We start from the raw sequence: 23,077 nt of genomic DNA, 5'->3' as shown, positions 1-23,077 counted from the left end.
CCCTGCGAGCCGCGGGGCTCTTCGGGCGGAGTGGGCACAGCAGCCTCAGCAACCTCGGGTGCGGTGGTTGGAAGTAACTTAAGCGTGAAATAAACGCGTCTGGGCCGTTCCTGCCTTCCGATGCTGATACGTCTGTATTGAGCTTCGAAGTGTTGTGTTTTGGTTTGTTTCCGGGAAGGTGTTAAGCATTTTTGATCCGCCTAAGCCATGCCCCTGGCCTGAAGGCGTGATTTCGTGCGGGGATGATAGATTTCATTCTGTCTCAGACTTTGTTTTCAGCTGTAGGAATCTGTGCTTCCTGTAACGTGTTTAAACACTCTTGCGCATTTGTTTGGTTTATTACCGGTGTAGTTCAGCGAGGCGGTTGGGTGCAGGTCTTCAAAAGAGCTCCTTAGATGTGTCTGCGCTGTTCCCCCTTGCGTGTGTAGGTTCTGGCAGCGGTGGCTGCTCTTGAGAGCTGGTGGCTGTTGACATGACCCATGGGAGGGGGAACGAGGTTCCGTGTTAGTGAGGAGTTCTGTTAGTTCTCCTTTAGATTAGCTTTTTAACAATTCTTGTTATGAGACGTTCTTTAGACTTCTTTGCAGAACTCTGACTTGGAGAAATTTTCTTGACTTCCTACAGTGCTGCTGCTTTTTCCAGCCTTGTGTTAGAACTGCACCCAGGGCTATCAGTAGGTAGTAGTATGCTGGTTTTAGCCTTGCAAATTCAGGTGGCCTGGCACACAATGTCTGTGGTTGAGAGCTGTGGTAATGCACTCTAGCTGCTCCCTTATTTGTCTAAGGAGGAGGAAGAAAACAAAACAACCCAACACATGCGGATCTTTAAAAGGAAAATGGGACAAATGTTTGAGACTTTTACCTGAAACGTGAAAATGTGTTGGGGCTAACTAAGACCCGGTCTGGAGAGCTACTCTTGTAGCAGACCGCATTTGACATGTGTCTCATCTACTACTCTTGCATTATGGAATCATCCATCCCAAATATGAGTATGAGGTAATGAATCTTTGGTGTGCCTGACCTTATTACTGTTTTGGTGGAAGGACTGGTGGAGCGTTGCCTTGTTTTTGTGTGTGAATCTCTGTCCGATGAAAAGGTGGTCAGTTGTTTCCTGGTTAGTCATTACTATCCAACCATGTGACACCTGTTAGACTACCCGAACAAAGTAAAAGTCAACTTCAGTGCTTGATAGCATGGGAAAAATAGAGTGTTTTTTGGTGTGTGAATCGTTATCTTTGTTCAGCACTGCAGTTCTCACCCCGGTTCCTTTCATCAATAGCCTTCCACTTAGCAGAGTTTCAGTGATGCAGCTGTCTCTAAACAGTGTATTCTCCAAATCCGTACAAGAACTCTTAGATGTGAAGTGTGTGAAATACTCAAGGCATGTTTTTCAGAGTTCTGTAATGCGGAATACTTAGTGTTGTCATGGAACTTTCCATGCATAATGAACACTGCTTTCACAATGGTACTGATGTACTATCAAAAAAAAATTAATCTTTTTAAACTCATTCTGCCAGAAGAAGTGACAAGTTGTCACCAAGCAGTCAACCACAGTTTGGGAAATACTCATCTAGGGTAAAGTAATAGTGTGAAATACGTCTGAAGAAGGCTAGGAAAAGGCTTTCCTGTGGTACCCTGTGAGAGTGGTTTCACTTACTAGCCCGTAGCCTGGTGTTGGGCTTTTGGAAATACAAAACTTCAGTCAAGTATCAACACCTTTCCAAGGCAGAAAACTCGAGAATAGAAGAGAAGTATAGAACTTAAAGTGGTTCAGAGAGCAGCTGAAACAGCACGCTTTTTTTTTTTTTTAATATTGGAATTTTAGGAAACCATTACTTTTTCTGGTGGGGTAAAGCCTCTGAAAAGGTATTGTGTTTTGTTTTTTTTTTCCTTGTCTAAATTTGGTTATAGAGAGTAGCTCTGAAATATTCTTACTTTGATAAAAGGTGGAATAACCTAATTATGGTTAGTCTGGGGAAAAAAAGTAAAATATATATAATGGTCCATCCTAGTTTGTGTCATTTTCAGAGCACCTAGAAGAAATCCTGAGGAAAAAAACTGTGCTGCTCTTAGAAAACAGCTTTGCCTTTTCTAACTAGAAACTAACTAACTAGAAACTTTTCTAACTAGAACTCTTTTGCTCAAAATGTCTATTAGGACAGAATGATAAAAGGCCTGTCAAGCTTTAGCTCAGTGTTGTCCTAATATTGCAAAAGGACACGTTCCTTGTTAACGGCAGAACAGCTCAACATGTCATGTGCAGGGCAGTACTGCTTCTGCGGAAAAGTGCCTGAGATGACTGTTTTAATGCATGGACACACTATACAAATACAGTGGAAGTTAGGAGGCCTAGGACACAAGGTGGTTGGAGTAATAATGTTTTGGAATAATCCACATATGCTTCTTAAGGTAGAGAAAGGGTTGGTTTATTTTTTCCCCCATTATGGATAGTAAGTCATGTGTCTCACAAGTTTTTCTATGTCTGTGTTTTTATCTGTTTCCTACAGTAATCTGCACATAGAATTTAATGTATTCTGAAGACCTTTTCACTTGTACGTGATATGTAGATTCACAGCTTAACAGAAACATGTAGCAATCTGAAGTATCTTATTCATAAGGGGCTTCATTGAATACAGTTGATATTTAGAAATGATCTGAATTGTGGAATAAGCTTAATTTACTTTGCAAGTATCAGAAATGTTTGTGTTAACGATAATTATCAGGGTATTTCAACTAGTTTTTCTAACTAGCTCACATTGAAAAATAATCTCTTCCTGTCTGGAGACTGTTAGTAGTAGATGAGGGATGCTGGAACAAGGCTGGATTTAGATTTTTGTGCTCTCAAGCACTTTTTGGATGCTACTTGGAAGTCATCTTAACAGTAGAGAAGAATGTGGGGAAATGTGCATGTACGGTCTGTTTGGGATAGGGTGTGAAAGTTCTTGCCAGCTGTGCATGTGTGTCTGCTGCAGAATTTCTGTTCTCTTGTTTTGTCTGTCTTCCCATGTGCGAAAGGTGAACATCCACCCTGAAAAGTTCGCATTCATATGGCGGGCAGTGTCATCTGTGGCTCTACTGATTACTTTTCTCTGGGCTCAATAGGGTTGTGAGGGATTCTGTAACCATTTGTACTGCTGAAATGCAGGGAGCAGGGATGGTATGAGGGGGATGGAATACCTCTGGATTTGTAGTTTATGTAAAAATAAGTTTATTTAAAAAAAAAAAAGTCTTGGCTGCTTTGGCAGTGTAATTGCAGTAGAGGAAATTCAGTGTGACTTGCAAAATTCTCTTGGCAGATTTGAGGTGGTTGTCAAGTTTATAGATGAGGAATAGGGTGGATGGAGATCAAGCTAATGAGCCGTTGTCCCCGTGTCCTGCTCGCCCGGCAGTGAGGGGCAGGGCAGGTGTGGAAGGAGTTGGTAGGAGTGAGGTTGGTGGTGGTGTTGTCAGAGCTGGCAATGGGGCTGGGAGGTGAAGGGCTGTTCCTTTAAAGAACAGGTTATGGAGCAGTAAAAGTAATAAAATTTGTGGGGCAGTGTGCCGGAGAGGCTTGTTAGCCTGCACACGTTTGGTTAAACCCTTTGTGGAGTTGTCCTGGTCACCACTGACCCTTGTCCCCTGGGTGCCTTTTCACCCTGCTGTCTTCCCTGTTTCTGTTAACCAAGATACTCCCAAGTTGCTGTCTTCCCCCACCCCTTTTCTGTATTTGAGGATGATACAATTTCTTGACACCTGGTAGCCATTACTGCACAGGTGCAGGAGTTTCAGTTGAACTGCTTTATTCCTGGCGACTGTGGATATGCCCACTTTGGATGTTCACTGCACCTACATGACCCTTGTGCAGTGTTTCTGATATTTTAGGAAGTGTTGCACTATGGAACATGGGCTATGCTGATGTGTATGTCTGCAGTAATTTCAGTATATTTTAAACCTACTGGACTTAAACAAAATAAATATATTTGGGAAAGTCTAGGTAGAAATACGGAAGCTCTAGTTTGAGAAGGTGAGCTCCCAGGACAGAAACACTGCTTTTGATAGGGCAGTCTTGAGTGTTTTACATTTGTGTCACTGAAGAAGCGGCTGTGCTGGGCACGGCCTGAGGCCCCTGGTCGTGGGTCTCCCCTGCCAGGGCTGCCCCGTCCTGTGCTCCTGAGACGTGGGTGTCCCCATGCTGCTGTGGAAGGACTTGACGTTGTTAAGGCTTCCACCGTAGACTGCTGGGTGGAAGTTTTCTGAAATGATGCTTAGCCGTGAAATCACACATAGCATGACTGCTGTGTATATATTTGCATCGGTGAAGGACTATAAGTGTTTGCTGATCTGGCAGTGGATGCTCTGTAGAGCTCACTGACTTGTAAATACTGGATTGGCTTTGGAGGGTCATCTCCGCTTCCTCCTGCATGGTGTTTGTGGCAGCAGAATCAAAGATTTCAGGTTCCCTAGTTCGGACTTAGTGAGCACGTTCATTGGGCTTTGGAAAATTGCTGCTCAAATAGGCTTATTGCTTAGAATGTGTATTCAAGGAATGTCTTACTAGAGTTAGCCCATTGTCTTTATATTTAGTGGTAATTGCATCTGCAAGTTTTATTTGTATTGATAGAAGCAATATGAAGGATGTAGTGTTCTTGCACATTAAATTAATAGGACTATTCAGATCTAGCTTTTGCAAGTGAGAGCTGGAAAGTTACTGTGTACTGGCAAAATCTGTCTGCAGGAAGCTCCTCATAAGTGTTTGCATTAGTAGATCAAACTGTTTGCCTTTTAAGAAGTTGAATGTTCCAATTACAGACAGAAGAGATTCAGGGATTTCATCAAAATTATTTGTTTTGGCATTATTGAATTGTTTTGTAGTGTTGAAGTGTAACAACAGAAACAAGGAAAAAAGGCTAGAAAAATAAAATATACTTTGGCAAGACCTTAGTTTTTTTTCCCATCATTGTCAAAACATAGCATATTTTTCCTCTGGCAGTTTATCTTCTTGGGTGGACAGTGTTGACATGGTGTGTACAGGGCTTGCTTCTTACCAGATAGAATACCATAAGCTGGGAGAGTAGAAACCATATGTTTTGCGATCTGTTTGGTGAATATAGTCACTTTATTCAGCTGAATTTTTAGTTATGGCTGCACAAAGCAGTAGACTCGAGAGCTGTGCAAACAGAGTAAAATTTAGCAAGTTGAATACTAGTACCTATAATCATAACTTAGGTCCCTGCCTTGACACATTTGTTGGTGTGTTTTTCTCTAAGGGGGTTGTATGTGTCACACACTTCAAATAAAAATGAAAGACGGAATCGTGCGATTGTTCAGCACTAACTGATGAGGTTTTTGAGCTACAGGTTGGCAGCTGGGAGTCCATTTTGTCATTCAGACGGTTGCAGAAAGTCAGGTTTCTGTTACATCCCTGCTAAGATGTTTTCTCAGTTTTCAGTGGAAGTATCAGTGTTGATATTGGAAGTTGGAAAGGTTTCTGCTGTTTGTTTATGCTTCTTGGTGTGATTGCAGGGCACTGCCCGCCGCAGGAATTCCTGGGGAATACTGGTGTACTTCTTTCTGTCGGGTTTCAAATGGAAGACTGATGATTTTGTAGGAGGTGAAAACACATGGACTTGTGGATGTGGAGCAACTTCTGCTTGAAATACAAGTGGTTATGACAAAGTTATTTGGGGTTTGTCTTGAGTTACTACTGTGTTATGTCTCTGCTTTGATGGCAGTCCATTTCCTAAAGACTGTGGATGAAAAAGGTGGGCCAGTGTTTTAACCAAGCAACTGCTTCAAGAAATCTGTTTTGTAGTTTTAATCTCTGAAGGAAAAAGGCATTAATTTTTTTTCTGTAGGAAGTCTTCTGTGTGTAGTATGTTTATACATGTTACTTGGGCACGTTCTCTGTGCTGAGTAGTTGTTTGCTTTTGGCTGATCTTGTTCTGCGCTTCAGTGAATTCCTTGATTATTAACTAGAGACAATTTTTTTTTTCCTTCAAGATCCGTCCTGTGATTGTTCACATCTCTAGGGTTTTTCCATGCACATATTTTGACTTTTACGTGTTGCCACCATGTGCTTGAGGCTTTTACAGAGCTCCTACTTTTTTTAACTTCCAAGCTGATGGTGACTGCAAAAGTATTTCTATATAGCCACATCATGTTCTTAGAGAAATGTCTTTCCAAGAAGACTTGCACGGTGTAATCAGAGTTTGAGTATCATGTTTGTGTTTGGTTGTTGAATAGCTTTTTAATGTGGTCATAAAATACATTTGCTCATACAGTAACTTCTCTCGGTAGTGTTAGTGCTCTCTAAGTAGTCTTAATGCTTCCAGTTTCAGCTCCTGATTACAGAACCAAAACAAAACTCAGTTTTACCTCCACAGTATTGTCCTGAGGTCACTGTGCCGCGATGTGGGTTACCTGCACAATGCTTCATGCTTTCCCTGTGAAAGCCGCTGGTGTCTCTGCAAGTCATAATTTGTGCTACCTCCTTCTGATTAGATGTTCTAATCTAATTAGATTAAATAGATGCTATCTAATCAAGGCATCCACCTTGTCAATCAGTGGCAGGTTTATTTTTCTTCTGTAGTTTCTAAGTATGTTTTATTCTGAAACTTATTATTGTGGGCTTATTTGTAGTTGGAAAAAATCTTACTACTGTCCTGTTACCGCTGATGAACTCCCCGTGCTCTCTGAGGTAGTGCTGCTTGGCAGTGGCTGCCTCGTTGCTGGTACCTGTTGTTGGGAGTCCCTTTTTAGTATCTCACCTACACTAGATGGTGACACTCCGTTTGCAAAACACAAAGAAACATGGGGAGATTTTCTTGTATAGTCAGTTTTTGTGTGCTTAGCAGACCTTTTGCCATCTTTCTGAATTTCCTCCAAAAGACCGTGGTTTTGTTGATGTCCACCTAGTTCATTTTGACGTTAATGACTGTATTCAGAGATGAGTTTCATTTGTTCAAGTTGCTTAGTATGCTAAATGACATTGAGGTGGGCAACTCGGGAGGGAGGTGACAGTTTCTTAGACATTCTTTGTATGAATAGCATAATTTTCTACTTAGGAAGAATAGCTTTGGTTTCTTATTTTCAGATTGTTGAGAATGTGGCATTAAGCTCCAGGTTAAAGCTTTTCTTTGAGTTTCTTTTAACTATAGTCATGTGGTCTATCATCTAATAAAATAATTTTTTTACTTTATCCCATTTAATCTATAAAACACAGCAAAACCACGATGTACTACTACTTTATCGCTAAGTTTTTTCAAGGAAGATGCCAGACTTGGAAAACAAAGGAAAAAGAGTGAGGCAAACCAGTTAACAACTGGAATAGCAGATTTTCAGAGTCTGTGATGGGAAGAACTTCCAAAACCTCCTCAGATTCTTCTCTGATCTGCATAAGGTACTATTAGACTTGAGGCCAGGAATGTGTCTAAAGAAATTTAATACTTTTTATGCTAGCTTTGTCACGGACATTATTAATAATGTTTCAATAGTAATTCTGCTGTCCTAGTACTTGCTGTTTTAAAACTAGTAATTTTCATCCTACTTCTACCATCCCCCTTAAGCTTTTGTAAATCCCAGCATTCCTCATTTTCAGTGCAGTGCCATTTGATGCTTTGGATACTCAAGGTCAGGTTAGATGCAGTAAGAGAAACTCCTTCATAGCATATATAAGCTATGTAGCTAAAACTTTCACTTTTAACTCCTTCCATTTATTGCCATTCTTTTATTTGCAGCCCCCTCCTCAGCCCTCACCTGAAACTTATTGTAATATCTGGCAAACCACCTGTATTGTCTTAATAGACTAATAGTTATCAGGTTCTTTTTTATTTTTAATACAAGTGTATTTTTCCACTTGCCAATTACACAGGCACCAATTTTAAATTGTTTAAAAAGTCTGGGTATCAAACCTGCAATTTAAGGTGTTGCTTTTCCTTCAGAGTTCTGAACTGGGAGTCCTCATTCTTTTCTTGCTGATAATTCGGTAGTAGAATACTTGGGATTAGGAATAGCCTATTTAGAGATTTCTGGGTGATTTGTTTTGCAAAACCAAAGATGTCATTGTCTTTACAGTCCAAGTAGCTGCAGAAACAGCAGTCAGAAAAGATTGTCTTGCTATTATTTCACTGAAGTTGGTTTTATGATACTTTGATTGGGATGCGGGCAGACATCAGGTAAAGATGAATTTTAGAAGAGATAACCACAAAAAGCACAATATCTGACAAAAATATGTATTTCCAGAACAAACTTAGTCTGTGGAACTCATACTTTCTAGTAGCTCAAATATTTCAAGTTACTAATAGCAGAGAAAATTCAGAACTGTTAATTTTAGTATAAGGAAAAAAGGTGTCGCTTTTTAAGGATAGGCCTGGGGAGTGGTGAATGAGTTCTCAGTGTATGGAATGGGCTGGTGCAGCTTCAGAAGGCAGTCTGTCTCTGGCTGTGCAGCAAGGAGATCTCCTATGGCAGGAAGTTTCTGCAGGAATGCAAACATTTTCTGAAGTGAAGTTCCTCTTAAAATGCAAAGCATAGTGATTAACATATTTGGCTCTGCCTGGTGTAAAAATACCCCACAATTACTGGATTCATTTCAGAGTGTGAGGGATGTTACGTAACTGGCTTGAGATACGCCTTGCATAGAGTGGCACTGTGTCGGCCGTGCATGGCTTTGCAGTTTTCAGTTCAGTTGGTTTGGTAGACTCATGGTGACCGTGCAGCCACAGCGCTGTGAGGTTACTGTAGATCCTAAATTTGACTTGAGTAGCATTTGTTATCCACAAGAGATAGCTGGCATGGTCATTTTCTTGTTTGGCCTAAGTCAAAACTGGCCAGCTCGGCTCGTATCTGGAAGTGTTCAGCTGCTTGACAGTTGTGAGTGTTACTGGATAAAGTGGAAAAAAGCAGTGCAGCATGTGAGAGAGACAGTAGTCCAGGGATTTATGTTCCTGCTCTTAATGTGTAAGAAAAAACTTGTCGATGAAGAGTTCAGTGGAAGAGTTTGGTCTGATGTTACTAAGTCAATATAGTAGCTAGCTACTACTTAAAAAAAAAAAAGTAATTGCCCTTCCTCTCTCTCGTGCATGATGGTTGTGGGTCATTGGACCCACAAGCGAACAGCATGGAGGAAGACTGCAGGAAATGAACAGTTCCTTGTGTGTGTCTAGTTTCCCGGCCAGGCGTTCCCTGGATGAACCGCCGTGGTGTCTGCTGGTCGCTTGTTCGAGGGGAGACCATGGACTGTGGTGTCAGTGGGGCAGCGGTGTCCGGGCCCTTCCAATAACTGCAGGCTGCACTTGCAGTGTGCTCTGCAGTGACCGAGCTGGGTACAGGATGGGGTAGGGCCTTTCCGAAGATTGAGACTTCTTCCCTTGCATTTTTCCAGCACTGATTTTGAGCTGTGATATTCACATCACTTGACGTTTTCCTCCATATGTGTGGCCAGCGTTAGGGCCAGTAGCAATGCTGAAGCTGGAAGTGCAATAATACCAAAAGAAACGGGATACTAACAGAACACTGTGGTGGATTCTGTTTCTTTTGGCACTTTGTCATTCTTTCTTTCCTATCTACTTAACCCAACTCATCTAAATATTGAGCCACATAATGAGGTACTAGAAGACCAGTATTTTCAGGAACGATTTTCTCTACTATTTTTGCTGAAATATGTTTTGCAGGTTTTGGTGGATTTTTAAATTCTTCTTTTAAAGAACTTACTAAGCCAGGTTCTGTCTGGTGTTTTAGGATAATTACAGAATTTAACTATGGTGTTCTTGTTTTGCAGTTGCTCCTAATTCCCCCTATCATTCTGTTATTTACTAATCTCAAAATGTTTCTTTTTCCTCCTTTGTTAAAGTAAAAAAAAAACCAAACACACAAAAACCAAAACAAAAACCAGAAAGGGAAACTATCGTCATTGTGGTGTCAAATGAACAGAGTAAACAAACTCATATTTTTCAGATACTCTATATTTGTGTACTCTTAAGATCTAAATTTTACCGTATAGTTTGCTATATATTACTGCGGTGCCAGATCATTGTTCAGACTTCAAAAGCAATGGTCATAATGCCAGCCAAGAGAGATTTAAATTCTAGGCAGCTATTTTGATTCAGTAGTTGTTTGTGAAATGGCCATACAACTGGTTATTTCTGTATTGGCCCCAACAGCTTGCTTGCATAAAGGGTGTTCCAGAAAGGTGTCCAAGGCTGATTTGATTCTCCGTCATACTGTGTTCTGTCACTTTTTAGCTTTATTTGTATAAGTGATCACCTTTGAATAATAATGACATATTTGTCCACTTCCATCTCTCTTTGTTGTCATTCCATCCTGTTGCATCAAACCATCATTCATTCCACCAGTGCCATTCCCGACATGTTTCTGTAGCCTCTTTTCCATCTCTGCTCTGTAGAGGCCTTTACGGTGTCCCTGCGTAGTCTCTTCATTGCTTCTGTTCTTGCAACCTGTCATTCAAGAAAATTTTCTTATCCAATTATTTTTGGGCAGATTTTAATCCCAGTATTGTCTCATCTCTGTAGTGGACAGATCAAATAGGGTTGTTTAGTCTTTTTTCGGCAGGCCTCTCATGAAGATCATATTATTAATTCTCTTTTCAGTATTCTTTTTTTTTGAATAAGATTTGACCGCTCCAAAGTTTGCATTTTCTAGACCTTTGATCTTTCCTGTTTGCTTTCTTCTGCTGTCTCCCGTTGTTCTGACCCAAACTGGTCATAAGTATTTTAGCAGAGAACTGACTGAGGCTGAGTAGAGGGGCAGTCGCTTCAGGTGGTTTGTGCACTGTGCAGCTGTTTATGTATAGCTCTCTCCTTTTTTGAAATAGCATGAGAGCTGAATGCGTACCACCTCGTGATCCATTATAATCTAATATTTTTTCCATGAAACTGTTACTTGTCCTGTTACTGGTAGTTTCTGCCTTTGTTTAGCACCTTGTGCTTACTTTCGTGACTGTTGTGCTCTGATCGGAGGCAGTTTCTCAGGTTTCTGCTGAATCCTGGTGTCTGTTACAATATTCAGTGACTGTTCTCAAACACTTTCATTTTTGGAACTAGAACAGATTCCTATGAAGACCCTCAGTCAAATGCTTCCATTTTATCAGAGAATAGTTGGGTTTTGTGTTCAGCAAATAGGCTATCTTTTCCTGGTGTGAAATGTTACACAGAAATGTTCCAAAGCCTAAATCCAAGGTGCGAGACATGTATTTCTCTACTGTGAAGACTTGGTAATCTTTCTTCAAGCAAAGAATGACAGGGCCTTTAACTGTCTAATCTGTTTGTACCCGTGAATGTTTTTAAGTAACTTTTATATGAGAAAGTTACTGCTCTTTCTTTGTAGCAATGAATTAGCAAAGCTTTTTCACATTTTTCTGGGAAAGCATGAATAGTAAAGTGAGGCAAAATTGTTATTGTGCTGTATGCAACTGAAGATTATAAAAACTATATTTTGAAAAAAAAAGCTGTTCATTTAAAAAAAAATCGCTTGCATCTGTTGAATACTTCAGATATTGTTTCTCGGGATGCAATGCATTGTTCTGGGTATGTCCAACATCTTACAGCAAAGAAATAGGCCGTTGTTTTCCGACTGGCAGCATTACAGGTGTATTTTCTGATGCCATCAGCCTGCTAGAAAAAGTGAGATAGGACAGTACTGTCATTGTTGTTGTTTCCTTTGGAAATTTTGTAATAGACTGCCAGCTTTATCATTGGTGATGTGTTTCTGGGTCTCTAATGCATCAGAACTAAGTAGTATTGGACCTGATACCAAAGCCTGAAATTCACACTGAGTACTCCTCAGGGTTTGGGATCTGTTAGGTTCATGTTTTCTGTGTGTTTAACTTGTACTCTTGAATGTATTTAGTACAATGTGACACTAATATTATACAGAAGTAAAACAAAACAAAACAAAACCACCTTGATTATTCAACAAAATAATTTTATCAAATCAGATTTGAGATAGACCTGTCATTTTTATAGTTTTGTTTTTATTTTCATGCTGTCCTCTCTTTTGGCCAGAACCACACTGAGGCTAGCAATCAGATTAATTCCTTGTCCTGCATAACTGGCTCCTTAACTGTTGAAATTGTTGAAAGAAGGGCTTTTTAAAAAGTCTAAAGTACATGAAGGCAGGTATTTTGTTAAGCTCTTGCAAAAAAAAATGTTGCTGTTACCAGGAACCCATTGATTGATAAACATGTTCATCTTCATTAGAAATTGCTGAGTGCTGTGGTAGGTGACTGTGCACGTTAGGGGTTGGCTCAGGTGATACCAGTACTCATCTTCAACTGCAAAACAGAAGCACAAATATTTGTGGCCATTTATTAGCTGCTTGCTGTGCCATAAGGTTATGCCTTTAGCAGAGTTATGGTTTCTCTAGCTCCTGCTGTTTTAATACTATTTCTGCCCTAGAGCCTGTCCAAAGCATTTTTGATTGTCTTGCTTAATTTTCACTATGTGTTACAAGCATAGGAAAGTGTCAAGGAAATCCTATGTGTATGTTCTGATTTTAGTAATGTATTTAGTGTCTTAATCGGTATCAACATTTAAGCATAGTTGTTCTGTCTAATAACTGTGGTTTCTTAGTCATGTGATAAAATCTACTTTTTGTCTGGCTCGATACAAATTATTGCAGAAGAGGATTTCTTCCTTATTTTTTCCCCTAATTTTCCTGACTTTGGGAATCAGCTGCAGTAAAACACCGTGTGTGTGTGTGTGTGTGTGTGTGTGTGTGTGTGTATTTCAGATGGTATTTTTTTGCCTTTGCTTGTAAGAAATAGTTTGAAGCATGATTACTGGATTGAAAGCTATAAGGTTTTGAAGCATCTTTATCTCACACAACGGATTCCAGAATATTGCTTTGCAAATCTCATTTAGTGGTGGTCTAGCTGCATGAGATCTTGGATGTGTCTCTCAAGCTGAAATCTCAGTATCTATTTTCCCTTCTTTCCTCTCCCACATGTGGACAATGTAGTTCTTTCTGCCTTGTGAGTAAGAGGTCATGGACCAACTCGTTACCCAGTTTTACTTGGTAGTCTGCAACAGATTCCTACCAATGCCTCCTTTCTGGGCATAAGTACTATTATTCCAATTTACAGATGGGGAAACTCAGCCAATGAGACTAAATGGCTTGACCAAGGTCATTCAGGAAGCCTCTGATGAAGCAGGGAATTGAACCTGGGTCTCTGGCTACTCTCTAGCAACTGATGGACCATCCTTCCTTTCAAAACTAGGTAAAATTTAAGACCATTTTAAGGAATATTTTTGAACTTGGATTTTTTGCCATCTTCTGCTTTTTATAAAATATAAAACCCTAAAATGTACGGATTGTATGTTTTTCACAGATGGCATCTACATTAGATGCAAATTTTAATGTGATAAGCTACAGTATTTTTTCTATTATAAATGATGCTTTAGAGCCTGTGTGTCATGTCATGAAAAAGGCCAATATATCTGTATTATCTGTGCTATGGTCTTCCTATTGTTGCTGCTTTTATAGTGGAACTGATGTTGGAAAACTTTAGGGGAAATTCCATTTGAACCAGACTGTAGTTCTCTGTAGTGTGTTAAAGTCTGGATGTTAGGGTAGTAGCTAGACAAGAGTGTCTTCTGGAAAAAATGCTTCAGGCTGTCTTTGTGTATCAAATAAAGCAGAGAAACCAAGGCGGGTGTGAGAATTACAGGTGTGTGCACGCTCTGGGGTTTTTTGTGTTGGAAGAAAATCCTGGGTTTGTTGGTTAAAAATCCCAAATCACCAAAACATAGAAATCTTTATTGTTTGTAATCAGATATTGCTTAGGCGAGGCATTTTTCCCCATAGGAGAACTTGGGAAATCCTGCAGGTGTCTAAGCAACATATTTTTTTTAATGATACAGGCATACCTGCACTAAGTGGTATCTAGCTGCCATCATCAGTGTGGCTGTTGAAAAGCCCTGCTGTTAACAGAGGTTCTGTTCTCACCAGTGGCTTCTCCGAGCTGGTCGTGTGCGGAGGTGGGAGGGTGCCAGGAGATCCTGTCGGTGGATGTGACCCTGTGAACTGTAGGGCTGTTGATACGTGTGAGAGAGAGTTTATTCTGCTGTAGCCAGGGCTTTAGCATACAGACGTTTCCCTCTTGACTCAGAACTACTGAGTTTTCAAATTAACATGAGGGAGAAGACCAGTAAATTCTCAGTTACTGTGCAGCCACTTTGCATAAGACTCCTGGGTTTTTCAGCAAAGGTAGAATATTCCTGTTTACCACGTCAAATATCAAAGGAAATATGTTTATTCACTCTCAAGTCTTTCTCTTCTGTCCTTGCTTTCCTTGCTTGAGGTACCTCTTTCAGGATTCCCTTAGTGTTTTTTCTCATAGAATCTAAGCATACTGGGCATCAGCTTATGAATATGCTGTAGTTTTCTGTTGTAATACACACTGATATGTGCACAAATACTTGGGGTGCTGTGCAAGTCAGCTTCTGCTTCTTGTGCACCCAGTACACAAAGTGATTTCTGTTGCAGATTCTGGAAACAGAAACTGAGGACATCACTGTTCATATTGAGAGTTTCATCCTTTTGTTGCTGTGTGATCTGTTGAGATCTATGGACGATATCATGTGTGGTGTTGCATGGATCAAGAACAGCTGTCCTGCGTATCTGTGTGTAGGAAGATACTCTGTTGGGTATTGACTTAGTAACTCCTTTTTTAATGGTTGTAAGCCAAAGTTTGGCAGGACTCCATTGCTCATGTTGATCATACAAAGGTGGTAGAAACTGAATATTGAATATAAAGTGTGTAAAACAAACTTGTCATGACTTCTCTGTTTTGCAGGGGAGAGAGATGGTCTTGTTATGATAATGTCTTTTCTCTCCTTTTGACCTCATTCATGGGTCTTGGATATTAGAAGGAAAAACTGTAAAGTCTGTTTGCTGAGTTAAGTGATGGGGTAGAATACTTCAGTTGGAAGGGACCTACAACAGTCGTCTAGTCCAACTGCCTGACCGCTTCAGGGCTGACCAGAAGTTCAAGCACGTTATGAAGGGCACGGCCCAAATGCTCTTCAGCACTGACAGGCCGGGGGCATCGAGCCCCCTCCAGGGAGCCCGTCCCAGTGTTTGAGCATCCTCTCAGTAAAGAAATGCTCCCTGATGTCAAGCCTGAACCTGCTGTGATGCAGCTTTGCCCTCCTGGTGCCAGCGCACACTGCTGGCTCCTGCTGAGCTGCTGCCCCCCAGCACCCCCAGGCCCTTTCTGCAGGGTTGCTCCCCAGGGCTACGCTCCCAGTTTACCCTTGGCTCTGGCATTACTGTGTCCCTGGTGTGGAATCTGCCATTTTTCTTGCTACATTTCATGCTACTGATGATTGCCTGATGCTCCAGTCTATCTAGAGCTCTCTGCAGGGCCTCTTATCCCTTGAGATACCTGCCTGTTTGGCATCCTCAGCAAACTTGCTAATGGTGAGCTCGACTCCTGCGTGCAGATTACAGATAAACACACCGAAGAGCAGCGCCCTCGCGCTGGGGCTCTGCTCTTCAGCCACTTCTACACCCAGTGTACTGTGAACCTGCTCATCCCACAGTTGGAGAACTTGTCCAGAAGGATGTTGTGAGGGATAGTAACTGACTTACTAAAATCCAGAAAAACTCCCATCTACTGCCTTCCCTTCATCTACTGCATGGGTGGTCTCATCACAGGAGGAGATTAAGTTAGATAAACGGGATTGTCCCTTTGTGAACCTATGCTGGCTTTTGCCCGATGATTGCATTGTCCTTTAAATGTCTTTCGGTAGCACCCTGTGTGATTTTCTGTAATTTTTCCTAGTACTGAGGTTAGACTAACAGGTCTGTAGTTCCCTGGGTCTGCCCTGTCACATTTTCCACTCAGAAGAGGGTGACAAGTGACATACATTCATAAATCCCCAATGGAGTGGACAGTGGTGAAACAAGTCTCAAAGTCCATACATAAACATTTATTTATTTCCCATGGTGCATTAATTGAATGCATGATAATTGAGTATAAGTATATAACAAATTATGGCAAGCGATGTGATATGCCTTGTATTTAATGATGACAGGGAAGAGGGGGAAAAGAGAAGAGGGGTAGAGATGAGGGCTGGGGAGAGGAAGAGAGAGGTCACAGGTCTGGTATCTAGCGCCGGGCCTGCCTATGGGGGTCTTCGGTTTCTAGGAGTGCTCGCCCTGAAGTCCCACCCAATGTCACCTCTCATCCCCTTTTATTCTCATCCCTCAGAGTGGACTGCCTTTTTCAAAAGTTTTGTGGCTGGGCAGAACTCAGCATTCTTCTGCTATGGGTTAAATTTGTCTCTCTTGCGATGTAAATTAGAACACATGCTTCTTACAGGCGGGGAGGGGAAGGTTTTTTTGTCTTGAATTGAGTCGGTGGTGATCTCCCCTGCCACATTTACCTTTCCCCTGATTACCACAGATTTTCACAGACTTCATGCTTCTCAGACTATCATACAGCCTTTGGCGCCTTCTGAGATGGGATGTTTCCCTTTTATCAGTCTTCAGTTCCTTTTCAAGCATAAAGTTTGTTTGGTCTTTTGTTTGAGGTGTTCCTCAGAGAAGCTTAGAGGAGTCTCTCCCCCCCCCCTTTTTCTTTTACCAAGTTCTGTCCTTGCTGTTCTGCATCCCCCACTAGGCAGAGGGATTTATGGGTTGGCAAAGGACCAGGTTTGTTTAGCTTTCTGCTTGGTCTCCCATGTTCCCCCATGCCCTTCTTGTAAAGTGGAATAACGCTGGCTAGCTCCCAGTCAGTGGGGAGCCCCCCAACTCCTCCGGCCTGTGGTGGGTGATTGGGGGGGGGTCCTGCTGTAACATCGTTTAGAACGTTGCAGGTGGCGTCGCTGCTGCTATGGTGGGTACGCAGTGTTTGCAGAAAATTTAGTCATCCTCTTAAGCATGAGACACCAGTCTCAAAGTTCATCACACGTTATATATTTCTTGTGGTGTTTTTTTCTTTTTTATAAACCAGGGAGTAATGTGTTAAATTGTCAGCTAAAAGTACAGCTGTTCCACTTGGTCAATTTATAACAATTCATAGAAATGTAAGGTGTCGTATAGGTTAAGGCTGGAAGAGATTTTCTTATAGTCCTACTTCATGTGTGTCACAAGGCAAGGTGACTTAAGTCTTGTGTGAAGTAATAAAGAAAAAATAAACCTAATAGGTACCCTCATGTATTTGGGACAGAGTGGTGAGCTGCGCTTTATTGCTTGTTTGAATTTGTCTGCCTTGATCCTTGCCAGCTAATTTAAGGGGGTGTGCTAGTGAGAGGTCCTGTGTATTCCCTTATAAAATCATCCCTCCTTTTCATCCAGTTCTTCAATATCTTGCAGAAAGGCATATTTTTCAAAGTCAGTGTTATTCTACCAGTTCTTTTTGACAACCTTTTTTCATATCACTTTCATGATGAGTATGATAACAAGATGATTACCGCACTAATACTGTACTTATAAACAATTCCATTTGATTATTCTTACCTGATAGTCCTTTGTCACATGTTACTGCCTAAGTAGGACAAATATAATGTTAAGAAGGGTACAGACCCACTGAAACCAGAAAGGTGTTCAGTCCAATTTCCATTATATTGCTGAAATCTGTCGAATTGAAGGAAGGATATCTTGAAAGGTTCTGTCTCCTTTCTCTGCAGGGCAGCTCAAGCAGTAATGGAGTTCAAGAATTCATCATGAGAATTGCTTCATATTCTCTCCCTTTCCCCTTGGAGTTTGAGCTTTTGAGTCTAGGGGGAGGAGTGGGGAAGAGGAGTATATGAGTGCTCTCTAATACTTTTTTAATAGGGATTACTGGTAAAGCAGAGAGCTGTCTGGTTAGTGCTCTGTTAACGCCCACTGATCTTGTAATTATTACAGAACTCGGTTTTGACTTTCTAGCTTAAGGTGTTTCTTAGCTGATTAGGAATTTCTGGCTGTTAATCTGACATAATTGATTATCTTTGTGTAGTATGTAAATTCTGTAGATTAAAGATTGGAATGTGACTTGCATTAACATTTAATAGCCGTAGTTGTTAGGATGTGGAATGAGACTTGTAGCCTGCGTCCCTCCTCTTGGCATTCTTGCCATGTAATTTTATATGACTTTAACGTTTGTCCTTTGTGATAGACAAAAAGGGCATTATATCTTGGAATAGTGATTTAGAATTGTGTGGTTTATGATGTCACACTTGTAAATAAGGTAATGAACAATCCACTGAGTAGCTATTTCTGAATAATCTCATGACATCTAAAATATTTGCACTTGGTTCGAGGACTTTGATAATGTATAAGGCAACTCAAAACTTCTGATTTAGAGTGGATTTCACAAACACAAACTTTCCTGGTGATTTATTTAATTCTGTGAATTCAGTCAACCATACTGATACAGGCCATCTGTTGAAGTGCCAAGTAAAAGTGTCTAAATTCTCAAAAAAATTCTGATGTGAAAGAGGCTTGCATTGAGCTGTATTTGGGGATGAACAATTTTCATATCCAATTTTATATGGGGAAATGCAGCATTTGGAGCCAGTGATGTGTGTTTGGGGATAAATAAGTTTTCAGAGGTTAGTAGTTGCTGTGAATTTGATTCCTGTTTCCTTTGTAATGTTCAATAGCTATCAGTGTTATTAGAATGCTTATCCAAATTTTTCTGACTAAAGCAAGTCTGACTCCTTATCCATAGGGATTGTAGGAATCTATTTTTTTTCTATTCAGTGTCTGAAAAGAGCTGAAATGCCTTCTAATTATTTCTTTATCAGATCTTTGTGGAATTTGATGGCTGTAACTGGAAGCAACATGCCTGGGTTAAAGTCCATGCTGAAGAAGTGATAGTGTTGCTGCTGGAAGGATCATTGGTCTGGGCACCTCGAAGTGATCCAGTTATGCTTCAAGGGGCTCGAGTCTCAGTGGCACAGTGGCCTGCACTGGTGAGTATTTGGCCAAAAGTTCTCATATCCTCAGAGGTTTGCATCAACTCCACTGTGAAACACCAGGCTTGGATATCATAGAAGGTACCATTTTGCAGGTACCACAAATTGCTTGGGGATGTTTTTTTGTTGTTTTTTTAAATGGTGAGAATGAGGTCAGTTAACTGGGAATTATGGTGCCTTTGGAACAGCATCTGAGGGGCCGTGTGCTTCCAGTTCCTGCCCCAGAAATTGAAAGCGGTTACTTTACAAAAGGGAGATACTGTTTGCCAGTAGGTCTCTGAAGAAGTGTGGTACATATCTTTTCAAAGATGATTTTTGCCTATTTTAGAACTTTTGAGTGTGTTAGTTTTTTCTGAATTGTGAGAATAAACCTTTTGGTCTTGAGTGTATATTTATCACTTGAGTATATTTATCCTTCATTGTCTTTCCTGTGGTCCTATTCATTTCTAGGAAATAGTTTTACGTAAACTGAGAAGATAAATTATGTATTTACACAACATACACTGTTGTGTACAGTAGAATGGAGTGTGAACAAACTTCATGAGAGCTGTTAAGTGAAAAATGTTGTGAATGCTTGTGTGTTAAAACCATGTAAGTGTGAGCATGACACAGATAACATGTTTTAGAGACTCCAGTGGTTGGCAGCTTCCTCTTCCATCGTCCAGTTCCGTTACGAGATTATCGTTCCGATTCTGCTAGGTAGCCCTAGTGATTTGTCCTGCAACTTGAATATCAACAGTACACCTGTTAGGAACTTCAGTTTTGCACAAAACATGAGCAAAAAAAGGTCCCCTTTAATAATATGACTATAAATTACTTACACCTAGACTTCTGTATGGGAATAAAAATGTTTCTTTAAGGAGGTGATACCTGGAATATGTAGCATAGCTTTTATTTTTAACCCGAGCATCGGAAGGTGCTTACCTATGAAAAAAACAAATATCACAACAGGTGTTTTCAGGTCTGCTTTGAGTTCTAATGAAAAAGTAAAGCAATTTTCTGTAATTCCTTCTTGTAATATGCCACACTTGCAAGAATTATTATCTTAGACATAATGAGTAAGAAAACTCAGGCACTGGGTGATAAAGAGAAATTAAAGGTTTTATTCTTTGTGATACGTAAATAGCATGTGAAAACAGCTGTTGTTGGCTTGTATGTGTGCTCAGCCATTTTTATAACCTTTGTTTTTTGTTGTTCATCACAGACCTTCACTCCTCTAGTAGATAAGCTGGGTTTAGGCTCTGTGGTCCCAGTGGAGTTTCTTCTGGACAGACATTTACGTTTCCTGTCTGATGCCAGTGGATTACGTTTGTTTCAGGTATTTGTTCAGTTAAAGTGCAAATACAACTTTATGCTGTGCTTGTCAGATTAATTTTTTTTTTCACAGTTCCACTTAAATATAATTGTCTCCTTTCTTTCACTGCCCTGTCATGTATTTGCATTTGTTTCCCTGCTTTTCCAGGTGCTTACATGAACCTCTAACTGCATTTGAAAAGTCCTAGTTCCTATATTCTGGCAGGTGCAGAGCTGGCCGTCAAGTGTCCTGTAGCTGATAATTGCAGTGGAAGTTTTTGCAACAGCTCTTGCATAGCTAGTCCTTTTTTCCCTCCTCGCATGTTCAGCAATTTTTTTCTTAATTTTACTTTTTTTGGCTTGTCAGTCTCTGAAGACAGTCCAAGAAGAGCTGACCCTTAAAAACTAATGATTCTGTTACCTTAAAGATTATACTTTTATGTTAAAACTGTTTGTTGTTGGCAGATGGGAACAGAGAGTCAAAATCAGATTCTGCAGGAACAGCCTTTACTAAGAGAATCTGTCAATGCATTGATCAGTGACCAGAAGCTTCAGGAGATATTTAGCAGAGGTGAGACTGTGATTTTTCTATCTCAAAGCTACTTTACGGTGGAATGGTTTTCGACTATGCTGGGATTTGTGAAGGAGAATAATAATAGTATCTGTTACTGTTTGATTTGGAAGGTCACTTTTCCATATTGTTTTGCAAGTTCTTTACAGGTAAGCAGTTGCTGAGATACAACCAGAAATACCTACTGGGGATGATTACTGAAGATGTAGTTAAAGTAGGACAACATGTTACTGATAAACGGCCATGTATTTACAACTTCCCTTATTTGAAGTTTTAGCTTTGAATTTTAAAAGTTTTGCTCATGTTCTGTGGTTCTGTTCTATAATTCCGGAAATTTAGAAGTGAAGTTACTCTGTAGTTGTTGATGATTAAAAAATTTCTTTTGTTATGTCATATTCAGATTTTGGCATTTTGTGAATTAATACATTTATTGTTTAAGTTAAAAGATATGGTGTGGCTGTTCAGTGTGGAGTTAATACCTTAACTGTTGTCTGGATTGTGTGTTAAGGTTAAGCCTCGTTGGAGTTTTTGTTGTCAGACTGGGGTCTTATAGCTCTGCTCCTGAATTGATTTTCTATCCAGAGTTTGGGTTTGTGGGCCATGTGGCTGCCTTAGAGGTAGGCCACTGTATTACACTTGAAGGATGATGTAATTCTTAATGGGGATTTGGTGCCTTTGGTTAAATGAAATATTTATTGGTAAAAATGCTTATGAGGACAATATTTCTTACATGAGCAAGTAGCCTCAGAATTGTCCAGTTTGGAGCCTTCTCCTGAAGCACATAGTTCTTGTTGTATCAGATACAGGCTGATAGATTATGTGAATTTCAGTCATCTAATATTAAAGATTTTTTTTGTCTGGAATTAGGGTTTGGAAGAAAGTTCTGCATGCTGGTGTGAAGGGTGAGGGCAGGGTCAGAGGAAACCTTTCTGTAGATGATCCATTACTCGTGTCAAAGAACTAAGACTGGTTGGTTTAGAGACGTTGGATGTTTGTGCAGTTATATCAAATTTTCCAGTTACAGATAGGTGTTTCTGTTCTGAACTGCATGCAGTTTATACTGAGATTTGATGTATCTGGACTGAGTTAGAGTGCTATGACTGTCCACTAAATTGATGCTTCAATATTACTTACCTGTAAGTTAGAAAGAGTTTACTTAGCAAGGAGCCCCTGTCTAGCTTGACTTTTTTCGAGTGAGTTTATTTTGATCTTTCACGTTTTGTTTTTGGTTTTGTTTTGGTTTTTTGTTTCTTGTAAGGACAAAATGAATACAGTTTACAATAGCTTTGAGTTACAGCAGTGAGAGCTTGCTGACTTTTTACAACAGAATGCTTGGATTATGCAGGATTTTCAGCAGAAGTCCTAGTGTTTTAATTTCTTTCCACCTGAAAGATGACACTTCGGCCCTAATTATGCACACAGAACAATTTTTTATTTTATGACTCTTGGCTAGTATGATACGAAGCTTGTCCGGAAAATGTGCTCAAAAGTTCTTCTTTTCCAGGTCCTTACAGTGTCCAAGGCCAAAGAGTTAAGGTTTACCAACCAGAGGATGAAAATAGCTGGCTTTGTGGTGTTGTGAGCCATCAAGACCCAATAACTCGTCTTATGGAGGTGTCTGTGACTGAGGTAAAAATATGAAGCAGTGCTTTGGTGTTCCTAAAATACCATTCCCCAACATCTCATGGAGAATGACAGCTTCACCAGAACTCGTACTTCTGGTTCTTGTGTCTTTGCTTTAAAAATGAGTAATTATCCATGTTGCAATTCCCATAATATTTCTGTTCTGTTATGATGATTTTCCACAATAAACAATCATGCACAGCCCAGGTCTACAAAAGAACCTATAAGAATTTATTTGGCAATGAGCACTATATGAAGAACCATTGGGAGTGGCTTTCTGGGTGAGAGAGCATGCTGGTGTGCAGAAAGGAGCCTCTGGGTCTGTAACACTTGTGGTCTCCCTGTGTCTTCTCTCAGGCTCTGTCTGACAGGCTTTGCAGGTGGTTTGGTGTATTTGAGCTGAGGCTGTTACTTTTGCCCAGTTCCTATCAGTAGGCCTAGCATGTGTTGTGACCAGCACAGAAGATCTGTGCAGGCTGGAGGTACCTGGTTTGTATTACGTGGTCCTGAGCAGCCTGACAGGTAGTTCAGGCTGAGCAGCAGCCTGCTCCTCATGGCTTCCTTTGTCAGGAGCAACTAGAAACAGGTCTGTGGTGCTGTGTGTAAGTTACTGTAGCAGCAGCACTCTTAGGGGTTTGTGGGTCCCGTCCCATGCCCCTTGCACCCGAAGCCTTTTCCGTGTGTAAAAC

The 23,077-nt window shown here is 40.5% G+C and overlaps 1 protein-coding gene across 1 annotated transcript in view; it reads left to right on the top strand.

Annotated features, from left to right (window-relative positions):
• Positions 1-13,192: 13,192 nt before the first annotated feature.
• KDM3B (lysine demethylase 3B) overlaps positions 13,193-23,077 on the top strand; it is a 46,782-nt gene continuing 36,897 nt past the window's right edge. The window contains exons 1-5 of the mRNA XM_026858019.1: positions 13,193-13,212; positions 18,731-18,898; positions 20,106-20,219; positions 20,660-20,765; positions 22,270-22,394. Of these exons, the coding sequence (XP_026713820.1) occupies positions 18,854-18,898; positions 20,106-20,219; positions 20,660-20,765; positions 22,270-22,394 (390 nt within the window). The 5' untranslated portion in view covers positions 13,193-13,212; positions 18,731-18,853. The remainder of the gene's footprint in view (positions 13,213-18,730; positions 18,899-20,105; positions 20,220-20,659; positions 20,766-22,269; positions 22,395-23,077) is intronic.

This window comes from Athene cunicularia (genome assembly GCF_003259725.1).
Source record: "Athene cunicularia isolate RWA chromosome 13 unlocalized genomic scaffold, athCun1 chr13_part1, whole genome shotgun sequence".
Taxonomy (NCBI): domain Eukaryota; kingdom Metazoa; phylum Chordata; class Aves; order Strigiformes; family Strigidae; genus Athene; species Athene cunicularia.
The sequence above is the reverse complement of the archived record's forward strand: the minus strand, read 5'-3'. Positions and strand labels throughout refer to the sequence as shown.